Genomic DNA, 13,870 nt, shown 5'->3' with positions numbered 1-13,870 from the left:
AGCAAAATGTGAATTCTATTTAACTATACAGGTCTTCAAAGCATCTGGAATCTCCTTTTAGTTACTTACTGGAATATCTGCACACATTCAATATTTATGCTGTCTTTCTATCCATTTTTAAACAGAATTAAAGGAGTAACTAAAACTCTGCCAATAAAATGACAGGAAGGCTATTTTTAGTCTAGATGATGTAGACCAAGCACAAACAGCCCATGGCTATGCTACCATTGAAGAGCAGATCTAAATACAAACATTAGATTTCCTTCTTATTAATTCCTTATTTTAACAGCAACAAGAATTACGAGAATTAATAAGTACAAGTTAAGCTCATATCTCTTAATAAACACTCACCCTAGAAGAAACATTTTCCCCTACATTATAGCAGCAAAAGCTCATATAACTCCCATCACACTACTCTCTGGTAGCTAAAGGTTTGTAAAAGGGGATTTGAGGCAGCAGAGGAAACCTGTAATCCGCCCAGAATCACAAAGCCTTATACCAAAAGGTGAGAAGTACTGATTAAGAAGTATCTGGTGTTGCCTCAGGAGCTTTAGATTGCAGACCTGAGACATAACTGACTTAAGAGAGTACAGTGTTTATTGATTAAGCAACATGTTACTAAATCCCTAATAGATCCATGACAGAAGAGATGCAACCAATGGATAACACCACATAATAAAGAGCTGAAAATAAAATGCTGCTCAGTTAGTAATATAGGGCAGCTAAAGTGGCTGATGGATGTGTTTATTCTATACATCACACATATTGTATATCAAGATGGGTACAAGCCGTGGCTATATCTATGAACACACTTTCCTTGGTCATTCCCAAGAGTGGAGCTACACCATACTGTACTTGGGTCTTACTCCAATCTGTGAGAGAGCACTACTAATCCAGGACACCTACATCTTTAAGCCAAAAAACCAAACAAACCAAACAACAGAACAAGGTCTTCCTTAGTTTACTCTTTTCCACTTAATGTGATACATGAGATTTAAAGTAAGAAGTTTTGAATATTATATTAAATCATCATATTCTGCTATACTTTGGGCCAATATGCTGGTAACCACTCAAACTTCAGATTGCACACAGAAGCCTGGAAAAGCAAGGAAAACCAGTGAGACTCAGCACACAAGGTAAAACTTTTCCTCTTGTTCATCTAACTGGCTCACAAACAAAAGCAAGTAAGGGTGCACGTCAGAAAACTATACTTGACTAAGAACAGTAGAATGTAACCATTTCGTAAATTTAAAAATCTTTCTGCCACTCACAGAGCCCAAACCTATCTGCCAACTGCACAGTTCTTCACTTCTCCAGCTGGAGAGTCTGAAGCCAACCACTCGCTGACAAGGCAGGTCACTTATAGCCATTATCCAAACACGTGAAATGTTTTGCTTACAAATACACCATTAAGGTTCTATTCAAACCCCCAGCAGATATTCTGGGTATATCATGGAGACTTCAGAAGTCCCCTCAAGACAGCTACCCTGGCCAAGCTGTTCACCTCGAACACTCGTATGCAGGTCACACAAAGCCTATCTTTTTCAGAACATGTGAATGTGCAGCTCCTTAGTAAAGATTACTAAAAACTTTAAATATGAAGCAAACAGATTAAGAATAGCAAGGACCGTTTTGGATGCAAGGTGAAACTAATTTCTCTTGCGCAGCAATGCTCACATTCTCCTGCTCAGAAGTGATAAACTTTTTTATTTGTTTCTGCTTTTACTTTTAAACATGACTAAAGCAGACATAATGCCCAAAGATTAGTGGTTTAATAGGAGAGAAAGGTAAGGAGAAATAAGGAGAAAGGTAATTGTTTTTTAAACATACGAGTTTTATGAACAACAGAAGAAAATCTTCAGTAATTTTTGCTATAACAGACTTGAAGCAGGACAAAAGATGAAGAGCTCATTGATAGCATTTTCATAGGCTAAAAGCACAGGTTTCTCAAACCTTAAACACCTGAAATGAGGCTTTTAAAGTGAATTATTTTCAGCAAGCACTACCAGCTGTTCTGTGAAAGCCAAGCAGCCTATGGCTGGTATAAGTTGGCTCCCAAATTGACTTTTTTTATTTTTCATGGGTATGAATATACAGCTGTAGTTATGCACTATACAATTATTGCTCACTTTCTTCAGAAAGAAGGAATGAAGAAAGAGGGAGCTAAACTGTTACCTGGTAATTCCATTCAATTTCAGGCTATTATTCTGAAGGGAGTTAATATTACTACAATTATTACATTATAATTAATAAGCTGGCCAGAAATACTCCTTTAATTGCAATAAATAGTATTATTTTTCTTGTAGACAGTCTCACTTGATATTTCAAAAGCTATTAGTTTTTAATGTGCAATAAGAAATTTTAAATTGCATTGTGTGTGATAACACAATCCTTGGAAAACCATATGTAATACAACCAAGAAAAAGCAGATTTAAAAAAGAATCAAAACCATGCAACTAAACCAATTGTGAGAAAGAGAGCAATAAAGATGGCATAACCAAAATCTAAGTTTATTTATGCTTTAGGCACTGTAGTCCTCAGCCATTTTGCTTATGACAATCTACTTTTTGCACAATCCTCTTGGCCAGGAATATAAAAATAAAATGTACTCTGGAATTCAGTCACAAATAATACCCCATAATGTAGCCAAAGCAGAGAGCAGTATTTGCACAACAGTTACAGAACATTTTTACTTTACCTATAGTACTTTGCAGTCTATTTGTTTTCTCCTGTCTCCTTTGGCACTTCTGCTAAGTCTTTCAGACTAAGAAAAAATGTTTGCTCTCAATAAAAATTAACAGTTCAGTAAAGGGTAATATTCTTTGTGAATCAGTAAAATAAGCAGATCTGCAAAGTATTACGGAATAGCTTTTGTAGAGGTAAAAAATTTAAAGAAACCATAAATTTGTGGTTTCCTTACAGATTTATGTTCATCCAAAATCACTAATATTTTCATAAGAATGGAAATCTTAACCCTTAATCTTGAATTTGCAAAACTGCAATAAAACACTTTGGAATTTGTTTCATTAAGCATGTTGCTAGTCATAGCAAACACCTGGCAACATCGCTCTGTTTTCCTAGAAAATGTCATTTTAACCCTTTCCAAGTTTTAGATGGGGCTATCTTACAGTTTCCTAGTTTACAGGGCACTTTGAATCACCTTCTGCCCAAAGATCAATAATCAAAAGTATAACAGACCATACTGAGGCAAGAAGATCCAAGATGGATGCGCATCATCCATGTGGAGATATAAAATCATTCTATTCTCGTTCTTTTCAGTGACAGCCCTGAACTCCAACTTAAATGCATTTCAGTAAGGTTCAGGTATGATGTACACCTGTGGTTGAGAATATGTGACTTCCTATAAGCTTTAATTTTTATTTTCCTGCATTTATAGAGATATATAAAATTCAGAGATCTGTTTCACTGTGTAATGGCATGTTTTGTTATTCTTTGTGAAGTGAGAACATTATACAACTATTAAATACCATATTTTTATTAAAACTTAGTGGTATTTTAAAGAGCATTTAATAGTGGTGGCACTTAGTTCCTGCTGAGAACTACTTTGAATATGATGCTTAACGCTTTTTGCTTCTTAAAGACTCACCATCAATATCTTTCTAACTTATACCCACAGACCTTTATCTAAAAAGCGCTACCAGTTCAGTGAGAAATATAATCCTTGTAGATAAAGAATTTTTTTAATCTTTACCAACCAACATTTTTATGAAGGGTCTCTTTAGCCTACCTGTCTTCTAATACTATGAAAGCGGGAATTTGTCTGGCAAATACAAGATAAGTTGACCCTTATTTACAGACTGAACAAGGCCAATCCATTTCATGCAGCAGCACTGACCCTTAACACAGATCCTGTGAATGAGCAGTCCATTACAATATGTACAAGTGACCTTTAATTGCATTAATGACTTTGTTGCATGTTCTTCAATTGCGACAACGCAATTATGGTATAAGTAGTTCTAAACAACATAATTATTTGTTTAAATAAAAATATATATGAGTTCTGTTTACTGACAAGGAACTGCAGATACACTGTATTATGTGTTAAAGTTTTGAAAAATCGAATGGAGCCCTCATGTTATACTTGCATAATGCAAAACAACCCATAAAACAAAATTAATTATGAAATAGATTTCAGAACATTACAAATGTTCAAATGCAATCTAAAAGTTAACGGTACCTTCCTGTGCTCATCTTCAGAATATCGAAATGTTTTAATGTACATTATTCAGTATTACATGATAAGAAGGTGGTATTTTCAAATTTAATTTTTCCACATATTCACAAGATATAAGTGTTCTGAAATTCCATATATTCCGCATAAAACTTATTACTTGACTTCAGTTCTAGGTACCATTAGCATTCAAAGGGTTTTTTCTTTTTAAATAGGTGCACTCCAAGTATTGTTTTACCTCAAGTTATTATAATTTAGAAATAATCTCCCAAAACTTTACCTAAATTGTACTGTCACAATTTTAAACACGTTTATTTATTCAAAATTGTTTGAAAGAATGTAATACATTTTTGACAGGCAGTCTTTTACAATATTGAAATCAAATCCTTGATTTCATCAAACCCTTCATATTCTGTGCCTTATTCCTGGAAGGCTCATGCCAAAATGATTTAGTTTGATTTTCTTTAACAATGGTAGGTTGGCTTGACAGCATCTGACAAAACAATTCAGTGAAGTACACCATACCAGGTAAAGAGAACCTGAACTGGCTACTAGATGAAATAATGCAAAATGGAGCTTGGAATTACGACAGAATTAGTTTTGCAGAAGAATCTTTTTGTAGCGTTATTGATTTTAGACTAAGTAAATGTTGTAGCGTTATAATACTATCTTTTGAACTATGTTTAAATAAGCCAGTGGTAATGTCTTTATTGGCATAATAGGGAAAATGGACAGGAAAAATCAATGCAACAGCAGTTTGACAGGCGTAAATTTCAGCTGAATTTCATTACAATGCTTTACCTCCCTCTGTTAGAAAGTTTAGTTTCATATGCAGAGTTCCCTGCATTTGGGTCCCTGAGCTAAGCTGGAACATCCAGGACTAGAGTTTGCCAGGTATGATGCTATCTGCTCAAGGTAGGCTAAGGAGAAGAATTTTCCCTGTAAGCCCCAACAGTACTTCTCAAATACATGGTGACAAGAGGCCCCAAAGATTTTATTACACTAGAAAATTAAAGAAATACACTTCCTGTAACACTTCAGAAAACTTTTGTCACACTTTTGAACCAGGGATACCTGTAAAGTTTCACCCATGCGCCAGGCACTGGGCAGCCAGACATCCACAACTGTGTTACTCTGCCTTGGTAAAAGCAGGTTCCATTCTTAGGTTGTAAGGGCCCAGTGTGGGGTCACGTCTTGTCATGTCACCAGTGCACAATCTCAAAATACAGAGTTGCTTTTATCTATATACAAAGGTACATTGATTAAGCTTCCAGTATTACAACATGTATCTTGTAGCATATTGGCATTACATTGTGTGAACTTTATCTTACCAAACAAGAATTTATTTCTGTATTTTGCTGAACAATTGCTAGAGAACTATTGCCTTACTTAAATTTCTAATAAGCCAATGTTTTGTCTTGTCAGCTCTCCAGCTCACAGAATCTTTTTCTTAAAATAATGCCTAAAATAGTTAACAAATTCAAATGGCTTTGTTTATTTAAAAATTACTCAACTTTATAAAAAATAGTGAAATGTAATCAGGATTAGAGTGAGTCATTAATGAAGGCTGCTTCAAATTTTCTTGGAAGAAGCCTATGAGAAGTGATGCTATTAGAGGTAGAGTGGACACTTTAATTCTCACTGATACAGAGGCTGGTATGGCACGTATGCATATTTTAAACATATGCTGATCCCATAGGTACTGGTGACAGGGTTGATTTTTTCCTCCGGAAGAAATAGCTCACGAATAACCCTAAACAATTATGTCCATACCTGTTCTTGATGTATTTAATGAATAAATACAATTATATATTTAATAAATTTCCAGGAGCACTGTTCTTTGGTACTCAGTGACATCAACATCTTGAGTCACTTCAGACCAAACTTGTGCTATGCTAATACCACACCGAAGCACTGCAGACATCAGTTGTAACTTGGTCTTATCCACCTGTTTTGGTAAATAATCTAGTGGTGGCTAATTACACTTCTCCTTTGCAAATAAGAAGTTTACCACAGTTTAGTCTGTATAAAACAAGCAATGAAAAGGGATAGAATGAAAAACAATAAAAAGAACAAGTAGAAGTACAGAGATTCCAGGTGGAAGCTACCTGAGATGTATTTCCTGTTTTAAATTGCCAAATTCACCATGTTAAAAGAACGGAGTTTTAAGTCTTCTTCCAATTACCAGTGCTGGACAAATAACATACATGTGAATATCTGGAGCTGCAATTAAATCTTGCTTATTTTGGCAAACACTGATTTTTGTATAGTCCTTTATCGATAGATGAAGAAAGGACTCTGTTTAGGAATCATGCATTTATTTTTATTCTATATAGACTCAATTGCTCATTTTTGTGATTATGTTTCTTTCCAAAGACATAACCTTTTACTCTGACAATTACCAGTAGGAAAAATGCACTGCAGAGTGCTCCATAGTGCCATATTGTATCTGCCTGCCGCTGAGAAACTAGCAACTTTCCTGCCACAGGACTCCTCTAATTCTGACTTTGTTCTCTTCCTGTTAGGAAACACCTCTCAGAAAAGACTGTCTCCTAAATTCATACATTAAACTCTGGAAACTTACTTATTTTTGCTGTGTGGCAATTCTTTATATAGTATATGACACTTAGCTGTCTTTTATTTTATTCTGGTTTGCACAGGTGTTATAACAGCCATTAGAAAGGAAATCATATTAGCTGGATCTTACTTGTGCATTTATCTAAAAAAATAAATTTAATAACAAATATTTGTTAGATAAACTGTATTATACAGCTTGTAGGAAAAAGCTTATTCTTTATACTGTTAACAATTGACTGTTACCTGAAGACTTAACACATCAGCAGGAAAGCAAAACTAGGAAATAAAAAAAAAAAACCAACAACTCAACCCCCCCCAACCCCTCATAAAATTTTCCATTAGCAAATATTCAAATTATTCAAAAGTTTTAATTTAAAATACATAATTTCAGAGGTTTATGCTGACCAGACAGTAACAGAGGGAGTTAATCAAATATGAATCTTCTCCAACTGTCTTGTCAAACCAGGTAATGATGTCCTGCCAGCCAAACTCAGAGGGAACATGTGAAACAAATACAAAAGTAAACAGGCCTTAAGCTGCCCAAGGGAAAGTCAGCAAGATGGCAATTTCAATCATTTGGAATAATACTAAAGCAGCCTTAGGCTTTTCTCAGAATGGAAACATGTCACTGTTACTGCAATATTTCAACAAATCAGACTGCAAAAGAAAGGAACACTTATGTAATCGCAGCCATGGAACAGCCCTTTACTCAATGGTGAGGTGGAAAATAATTAAGAGGAAATTCCCTTTTTGCAAGTAATTGTAAATGTACCTAAATAACAAAGAAAACCAATGTTTCCTTAGAAATTTTGAGGAGTGAAAAAATCAAATTTAGGCACAGATTCCTTTAGCTTTGATACAGGAAGCTTTGGAACAACAAAGAAAACTTCTATCAAATAAAACTATGAACATAATGTTCCTAAAAAATGTGTCAAATGTTGACAAAAGTTACATTCGGAGCTACAAATAAAGCAAAAAGTACTTCAGGAACAATACTGCAAAAAGTTTCATTAAGATGAACTGGTTGTCATATCATTTAACTGAGAAATCAAAAAATATTTCAAATATTTGGGGAACTTACCTAATCAGTAAACTTTCAGTATGTGTCTAGTCATGTAGCCATCTTTTAGTCAATCATCAGAAAATCAAAGGCAAATTGGCATGACTCAACCCAAACTTTAATACCGCATGATTGTGTCGTGTAAGCTTGTTTTGTGCGAGGGCTGCTGTGGTTTTAGCAGAGAGATTAACGACCGGACCTAAGCTGGCCTCCAAACCTTGCCCTGCTGATGCCTCAAGCCCTTTGAAGTCTGACCATCATACCTGGCAAAACAACAGTGGGAACTAGGCTGGTGTCAGATCTAATCAAGTTTCCTGCCTCAGCATAGCTAACTATGGGGTACACTAATTGGCCCAATTGCGGATTATACCTTTTGCTACAGATTCAAGACAATAATTTAGTCAAATGATGGTTTTTATCTCCTTCTAATTAAGATTCCAAAGTGGGAAGAAATAGGATTAGACAGGCTAACTTCAAAATTGTGTCCTTTAAAGTGGTATGCACATAAGAGAGATCTCTGATAATATTGCATATAATAACATACTGCTAGTAACAAATGTGTGAAGATTTGGGAAAGCTTGATATAGCTTCTGCAGCTTCTACCATAAACACGTAAGTCTTCCTGGAAAGGGTCTACCTCATGATTTAAAAATGGAAAATGAACACTCATAAATGTTCATTAAAAAACATTTTAATCTCGATTAAAAAAATATCCCTTTAGAATATATTTCAGTCAATCTTATTTTGATGAAGAAGACAGAAGAAAAACTGAAACAGTTAAATGATTCTGTAGACTATAAAGAGGCGGAGTCCCTCCCACAAAACTGCAATCTAATAAAACGGTTTTGACATTTAAGGTTTTTTACTGATGAAGGCCAAACCATAGTTATTTAACTGGTGAGCAATCCAGAGATGAGAAAATCCATGTCCCATGCCCTTATTTTAAACTGTAAAAAAAGAATGGTTTAGTGATGAAACCCCTTTTTGGAGAAATTTTGCCAGAAATCATAGGTTATCAGTTTCTAACTTTTCTTATGAAATTTGGTTTTAAAGTGGCATTTCAAGTAAAGGTCAATATTTTTACCCTAATTTGTGTATATAACTAAGCAGAACCTTTCCAAAAACTGTAATGTATACAAAATATATTTCACATTTAAGCTACATACTGAAGAAGTCATAAACTCAGCTGTACTTCGTATAAAGCACACTGTTGCTCATAACACACACTGTTGTGCTGCTTCATGTTTTTACCACCAGAACCAAACCTGACTGCTGATTCATCACATTCTAACTGCAGAAACCCATTTTAAAAGACTGTATTCAAATAGCTTCTTAATTCAATTTTCCCTTGCTCCCATTTTCTTATTGACCTCGTTGCTCTAGTCAGCCTAGCAGTAGCCTGCCTCCCCTAATACTATGAGGGAGAAAAACATATGTATTATAGATTAGTGAAATGTGTACAGGAAGATCACAGTAGGACAGTGATCTAATATGTTCAAAAAGGGCTAGTTTGTGTCAGTTCAGCTTACAGAAAGCATATCTGTAACAAAAGCTGAAGTTATTCAAAAAGGGTTGCAGCTGAGCAATAAAGGGAGAAATTATACAAGTGGATCATCTACACATGTCTAGGGCAACAGGTTGTTCCAAGAGTTTCACTACACCCTTGTTTCCAACACTTCTGCTCCAAGGCTAATTCAGTTTGTTTTACAGTCTCCTGCTAAGTTGTGGTTTGTATGTTTGGTTTTTTTTTTATCATTCCAAATTAGAATTCCAAATACAGCTGACATAAAAAATTGTATTCTGAGTCAGGTTTCATAGTGAGGAAAACCCCTCACCCCCCCACTCCCAATATTCTAATTCATAGCTCTAATACATGAGAATTTACCATGCTGTGAAATGAGGGTGCATGCTTCTCTGCACTTCTGAAAAGAGTAAGAACATTTGTATTTTAATATCAAACACAGACTATTAAAAGTTTTTGTTTCTAATGTACTGCTGAAAAGCAGTTGTTAAAATGGTTTAATACCTCACAATGCCTGGTTTCACTAACCACATTCTCTGGAAACTGAGAAACATTATAAAGGAATGTCTTTGGGAAAAAAGCTCTCCTTCACATACTTGCCTTTAAGTGGCTTCTGAAGAGGATACCTCTAGTTGAGAAACTTCTAGCACTCATGCAGAGATGACCTGCAAGAAGAACTAGCTGCCTGATTAACTATTAACTACTCTCAATAGGATTAGATAATTAAAGACATTGATGACCATTAATTAGGAGGAGGGCACCTTAATTTGTCACTTGATAGGGCTCTTTCAATGATTTATAGGTTAGGGCTACTTGCAATTGTGAAGGGGAGGGGGCAGTGAAGAGAGAGAACCCTTAAGTTACCTTATCAAGTGGCCAGCTAAAAAGGGCAGAGGGTCAAATAAGGGCCAAAGTGGTCACTTAAGGGTGAAGTCCCAAACACCAAAGCAGTGCCAAGCCACATTGACCATCATTTGGTGATGGAGTAAAAAATATGCTAATTTATTGGTGGCAATTCTCTCTTTTTATGGTTTCAAGCAGTTAAGACAAGTGGTCTGCTTAAGAGCTTTTCATTTGAAAAGAGATTAAACAAAATGGTTTGTCAGGGATGCTTAGCTGTTTTATGTCTTTGTTAAAAAAAAAAATTTGCCCAGACTGTACCGATGACTATCACATCACCCCGAAAGCCATCTTCCATCTCTAAGCATTACTTGGTTAATAAATACATCAGCTCTAATTGCTTAATAGTGCTATGTTCATTTGCTCTTTAGCAAGATTAAAATGAAATACATCTTTTGTATTACTGTCTTCTATCAGGACTGTCTGCATAAAGGTCACAGAAAAAAGTTTAAATTTAGTAGGAAATTTACTTAAGGACATTAGTGTAAATGATACTGTGTTTAAAATGACATAAAAGAGCGAAAGGTGATTTCAGTAATGCAAAGAAAATGGTTTCTGAATACTGATAAGGACACTTATCCCTCATACCACACACAATTTTAGGCAGCATTATACATTAAAATCCCTCTGCTGGGGTAATAACATGTAGCTACTTTCCCACCCACTAACACAAGTAAGAGCAAGTCATTAACATTTAATTAAATATGCTCCTGACATCCTTAGAAACATGTCACGCTTTGTTATTGAAGGTTGTGGCCTACTTTCTACGTACATTTTAAACCAAAATAAACTATTTATAACAGACCGATTTAGTACAGCAAATGAGACATTTTTAATTAGAAGGCATATTACAGTATTTTATAAAACCGTTCTGAACAGCAAAACCAGAATGAAATGAATTTACAACATCTGATGCATATTTTATGTATTTCACAAAACAGAACATAAGAGATGGGATTAGCTCCACCTTTTGGGTTCTAAATAGCGAAACAAAACTGTTTCTCTTACCTCAATGGTGAACAGCTTCCTTTTTAATCTAAAAGCAAGGTCCTTCGTGTCTGACACATCACAGATCAAGCTATTAAGCCGAGGAATCTGATGTACATGAACCAAACCTTGTGGAAAGAAAGAGTAAAGGAAGGAAAAAAATTAAGAAACGCTGTCATCCAGATGCATAAATTAGAGTCTTACAGCAGAATTCTGTATATTTACACACACTCATCCTCCCCTTTTTAAACTGGAGCCTACTACCAGGAGCAATGAAGCAAACGGTGCGATTATACTCAAGTAATCAAGCAGAATAAGATAAACAGAAATCCTTGTGCGAGGAAAACTAATTGCACTTTGGTACAGAAGTACAGATGTAAAGAGGGATCTTAATACTTGTCAAAACTACAGCCGGTTTGTGTGTGATTTTCTCTTGTATTTACAGTAAGCAAATATGGCTATCACCTTGCACGCTGCCCACGGCACCACTGAGTGATCTTTATTTTATTAAATGCACCAGTAAGCAGCCAGCAAAACAAGGCTTATGGGTTACTGATAACCACTGAAGCTCTAATGAGAAGTACTCCGTTTTGCGCCCTGAAAAAGCCTTGAAAAAAGTTTCTGGAAAACACCGATTTAGATCATGCTTTTGGATAAATGTTAACCCCTATGCTATCCTAGGAGACACAAGTTTGCTGCATGCAGGAGGTTTATATAGCTATTCAGATGTTTTTAACAGTACTAGGTGCACTGCAAGCTCTGCATTCTGTCAGCTGCAACTCAAGCTGATTTTTTCTGACAAGGACGCTGGATGGTTTTTGTGCAGCCTAATATAGTTTCTGAACAACCTAAGGGTGATTCTCTACATCTGAAAACCAGGAAAATTCTACAGGGCTTCTCAATTACTGGCCTATATTTGCTATTCATAAAGCCAGCGTCTAAATGGAAATACTGAATATTTAGGAAAGACATCTTACATGAAAACGGCAGCTGTGAGAAAACCCCCAAACACTAAACCCTTAATTTAAAATAAGGCAAGTATTTTTTCAGGGTCTTATTTATTTTTTAAAAAGAAAGAATAAGGGAAGAAAGTTTCCTAAAATTAAAACACCTTAGAAGCATATTTTTTCTGGGTATTAATTACAAAAATTCTCAGTAACATTAGAAAAATAATTTTACACTTTGAAAGCTTCTATCCCTGCCTCCTGTCCAGTGACATACAAGAACTATTTGTTTGGCTATTGAGTTCAAAATATAATTATTATATATAGGAATAGCAGGTATAACACAGGGTTGGTTATATACACTATTCTGAAAATTTTATTTAAGGATCATCTGCATCATTCTTTTGTTATTTTATTAACTTTTCAACCATTTAAATTTGCAGACAGCTTAATGAAATTATTAATGCAGGATTCATTAAATAATCCAATAATTTAATCAAACTTCTGAGTAATGTCAAAATCTTCCATCATCTGCAGTAAATAAATAATCTTGAAATATATTTTTAAGGAAAAAGAATCCACAGGTTAACATAGTTAAAAATACCTATTTTTAGAATTTTAAATTAAGGTTGCCTAAACCTCAAAAACTATGCATATTGGCATGTAATTTTTATTAAGTATTACCAAAAAAATGATTTAGCATACATTTTTAAAGTAAACCAGGAAATAACTGCTAAAACACAAATTGTCTTAAAGGATCTCTTCATTACTGAGAAAAGGAGTATCAAATTGACAGAATTATGTTAGCATAAACAAATGCCACATCACGATTATACAGTTGGAAAAATAATTAGGCAAATTATTCTAGCTTTTGTTCACAGTTTCTTTTTCATTCACCTTTTTTTCAGATAATGAAATGTGCACTATATCCATAGCCAAAAAGATTTTTCTCTGATTTATCATTTACAGCCTACACATATACAGTGGTGCCTCAACAAAATCTTTGCTTCTTTTTCTGTATATTCTGCTATGGAAAACACTGCCACATTCTCACATGTTTGCAGCAGTTTTGGATAAGCAGTTTACTTTCAACTAAAGGTTTCCATGGAACTACAGTAGTATCACAATAATAATAGCTGTAATTTATGCACACTCAAAGCACCGCTCCGGATTAGCTAAAACTGTTTGTTATTCACTGCTTTGGCTATGCATAACTTATAATCTGATCTTTTAAAATTTAAATAGTTCTGCTGCAACAGCTAACAAAATCTTTGGGAAACAAAATGCAAGATTAAACGCCATTATAGATTTTAAAGATAAATCATTTGAAAGGCTACATGGCTTTTAACCAAAATTAGTTTCATATTTTACATGCCACACATATCCAGACCCATTTCTTTAAATGCATTAAGTGCTGTAACTTAAAGCTGAAAAACAGAACATTATTTTTAGATAAAGTTTATATAGCACATCATTTAGCAGTTTATTCACCTTAATACAATATATGTTTTTCCGTGTTCTCTATTTAAAACTTGGCAGATCAAAAGTATTGATTTCATGACAAGTTCAGCTTGCTGGTCAGATGATTGCCAAGCCTCCTCCGCATGTGAATTCCCCAAAGCCTGCCTGTTGAGATGTACATCTGATTGAGCCATGCCTCAGTAATACGGCTTGACAACATGCAAGGA

The 13,870-nt window shown here is 34.8% G+C and overlaps 1 protein-coding gene across 1 annotated transcript in view; it reads right to left on the bottom strand.

Moving 5' to 3' along the window:
- ELP4 (elongator acetyltransferase complex subunit 4) overlaps positions 1-13,870 on the bottom strand; it is a 154,629-nt gene that overhangs the window by 74,371 nt on the left and 66,388 nt on the right. Inside the window, exon 9 of the mRNA XM_080405878.1 lies at positions 11,260-11,366. Coding sequence (XP_080262004.1) covers positions 11,260-11,366 — 107 coding nt within the window. The remainder of the gene's footprint in view (positions 1-11,259; positions 11,367-13,870) is intronic.

This window comes from Falco punctatus, assembly GCF_963210335.1.
Source record: "Falco punctatus genome assembly, chromosome: 10".
Taxonomy (NCBI): Eukaryota; Metazoa; Chordata; class Aves; order Falconiformes; family Falconidae; genus Falco; species Falco punctatus.
Note: the sequence above shows the minus strand (reverse complement) of the source record. Positions and strands in the feature narration are given on the sequence as shown.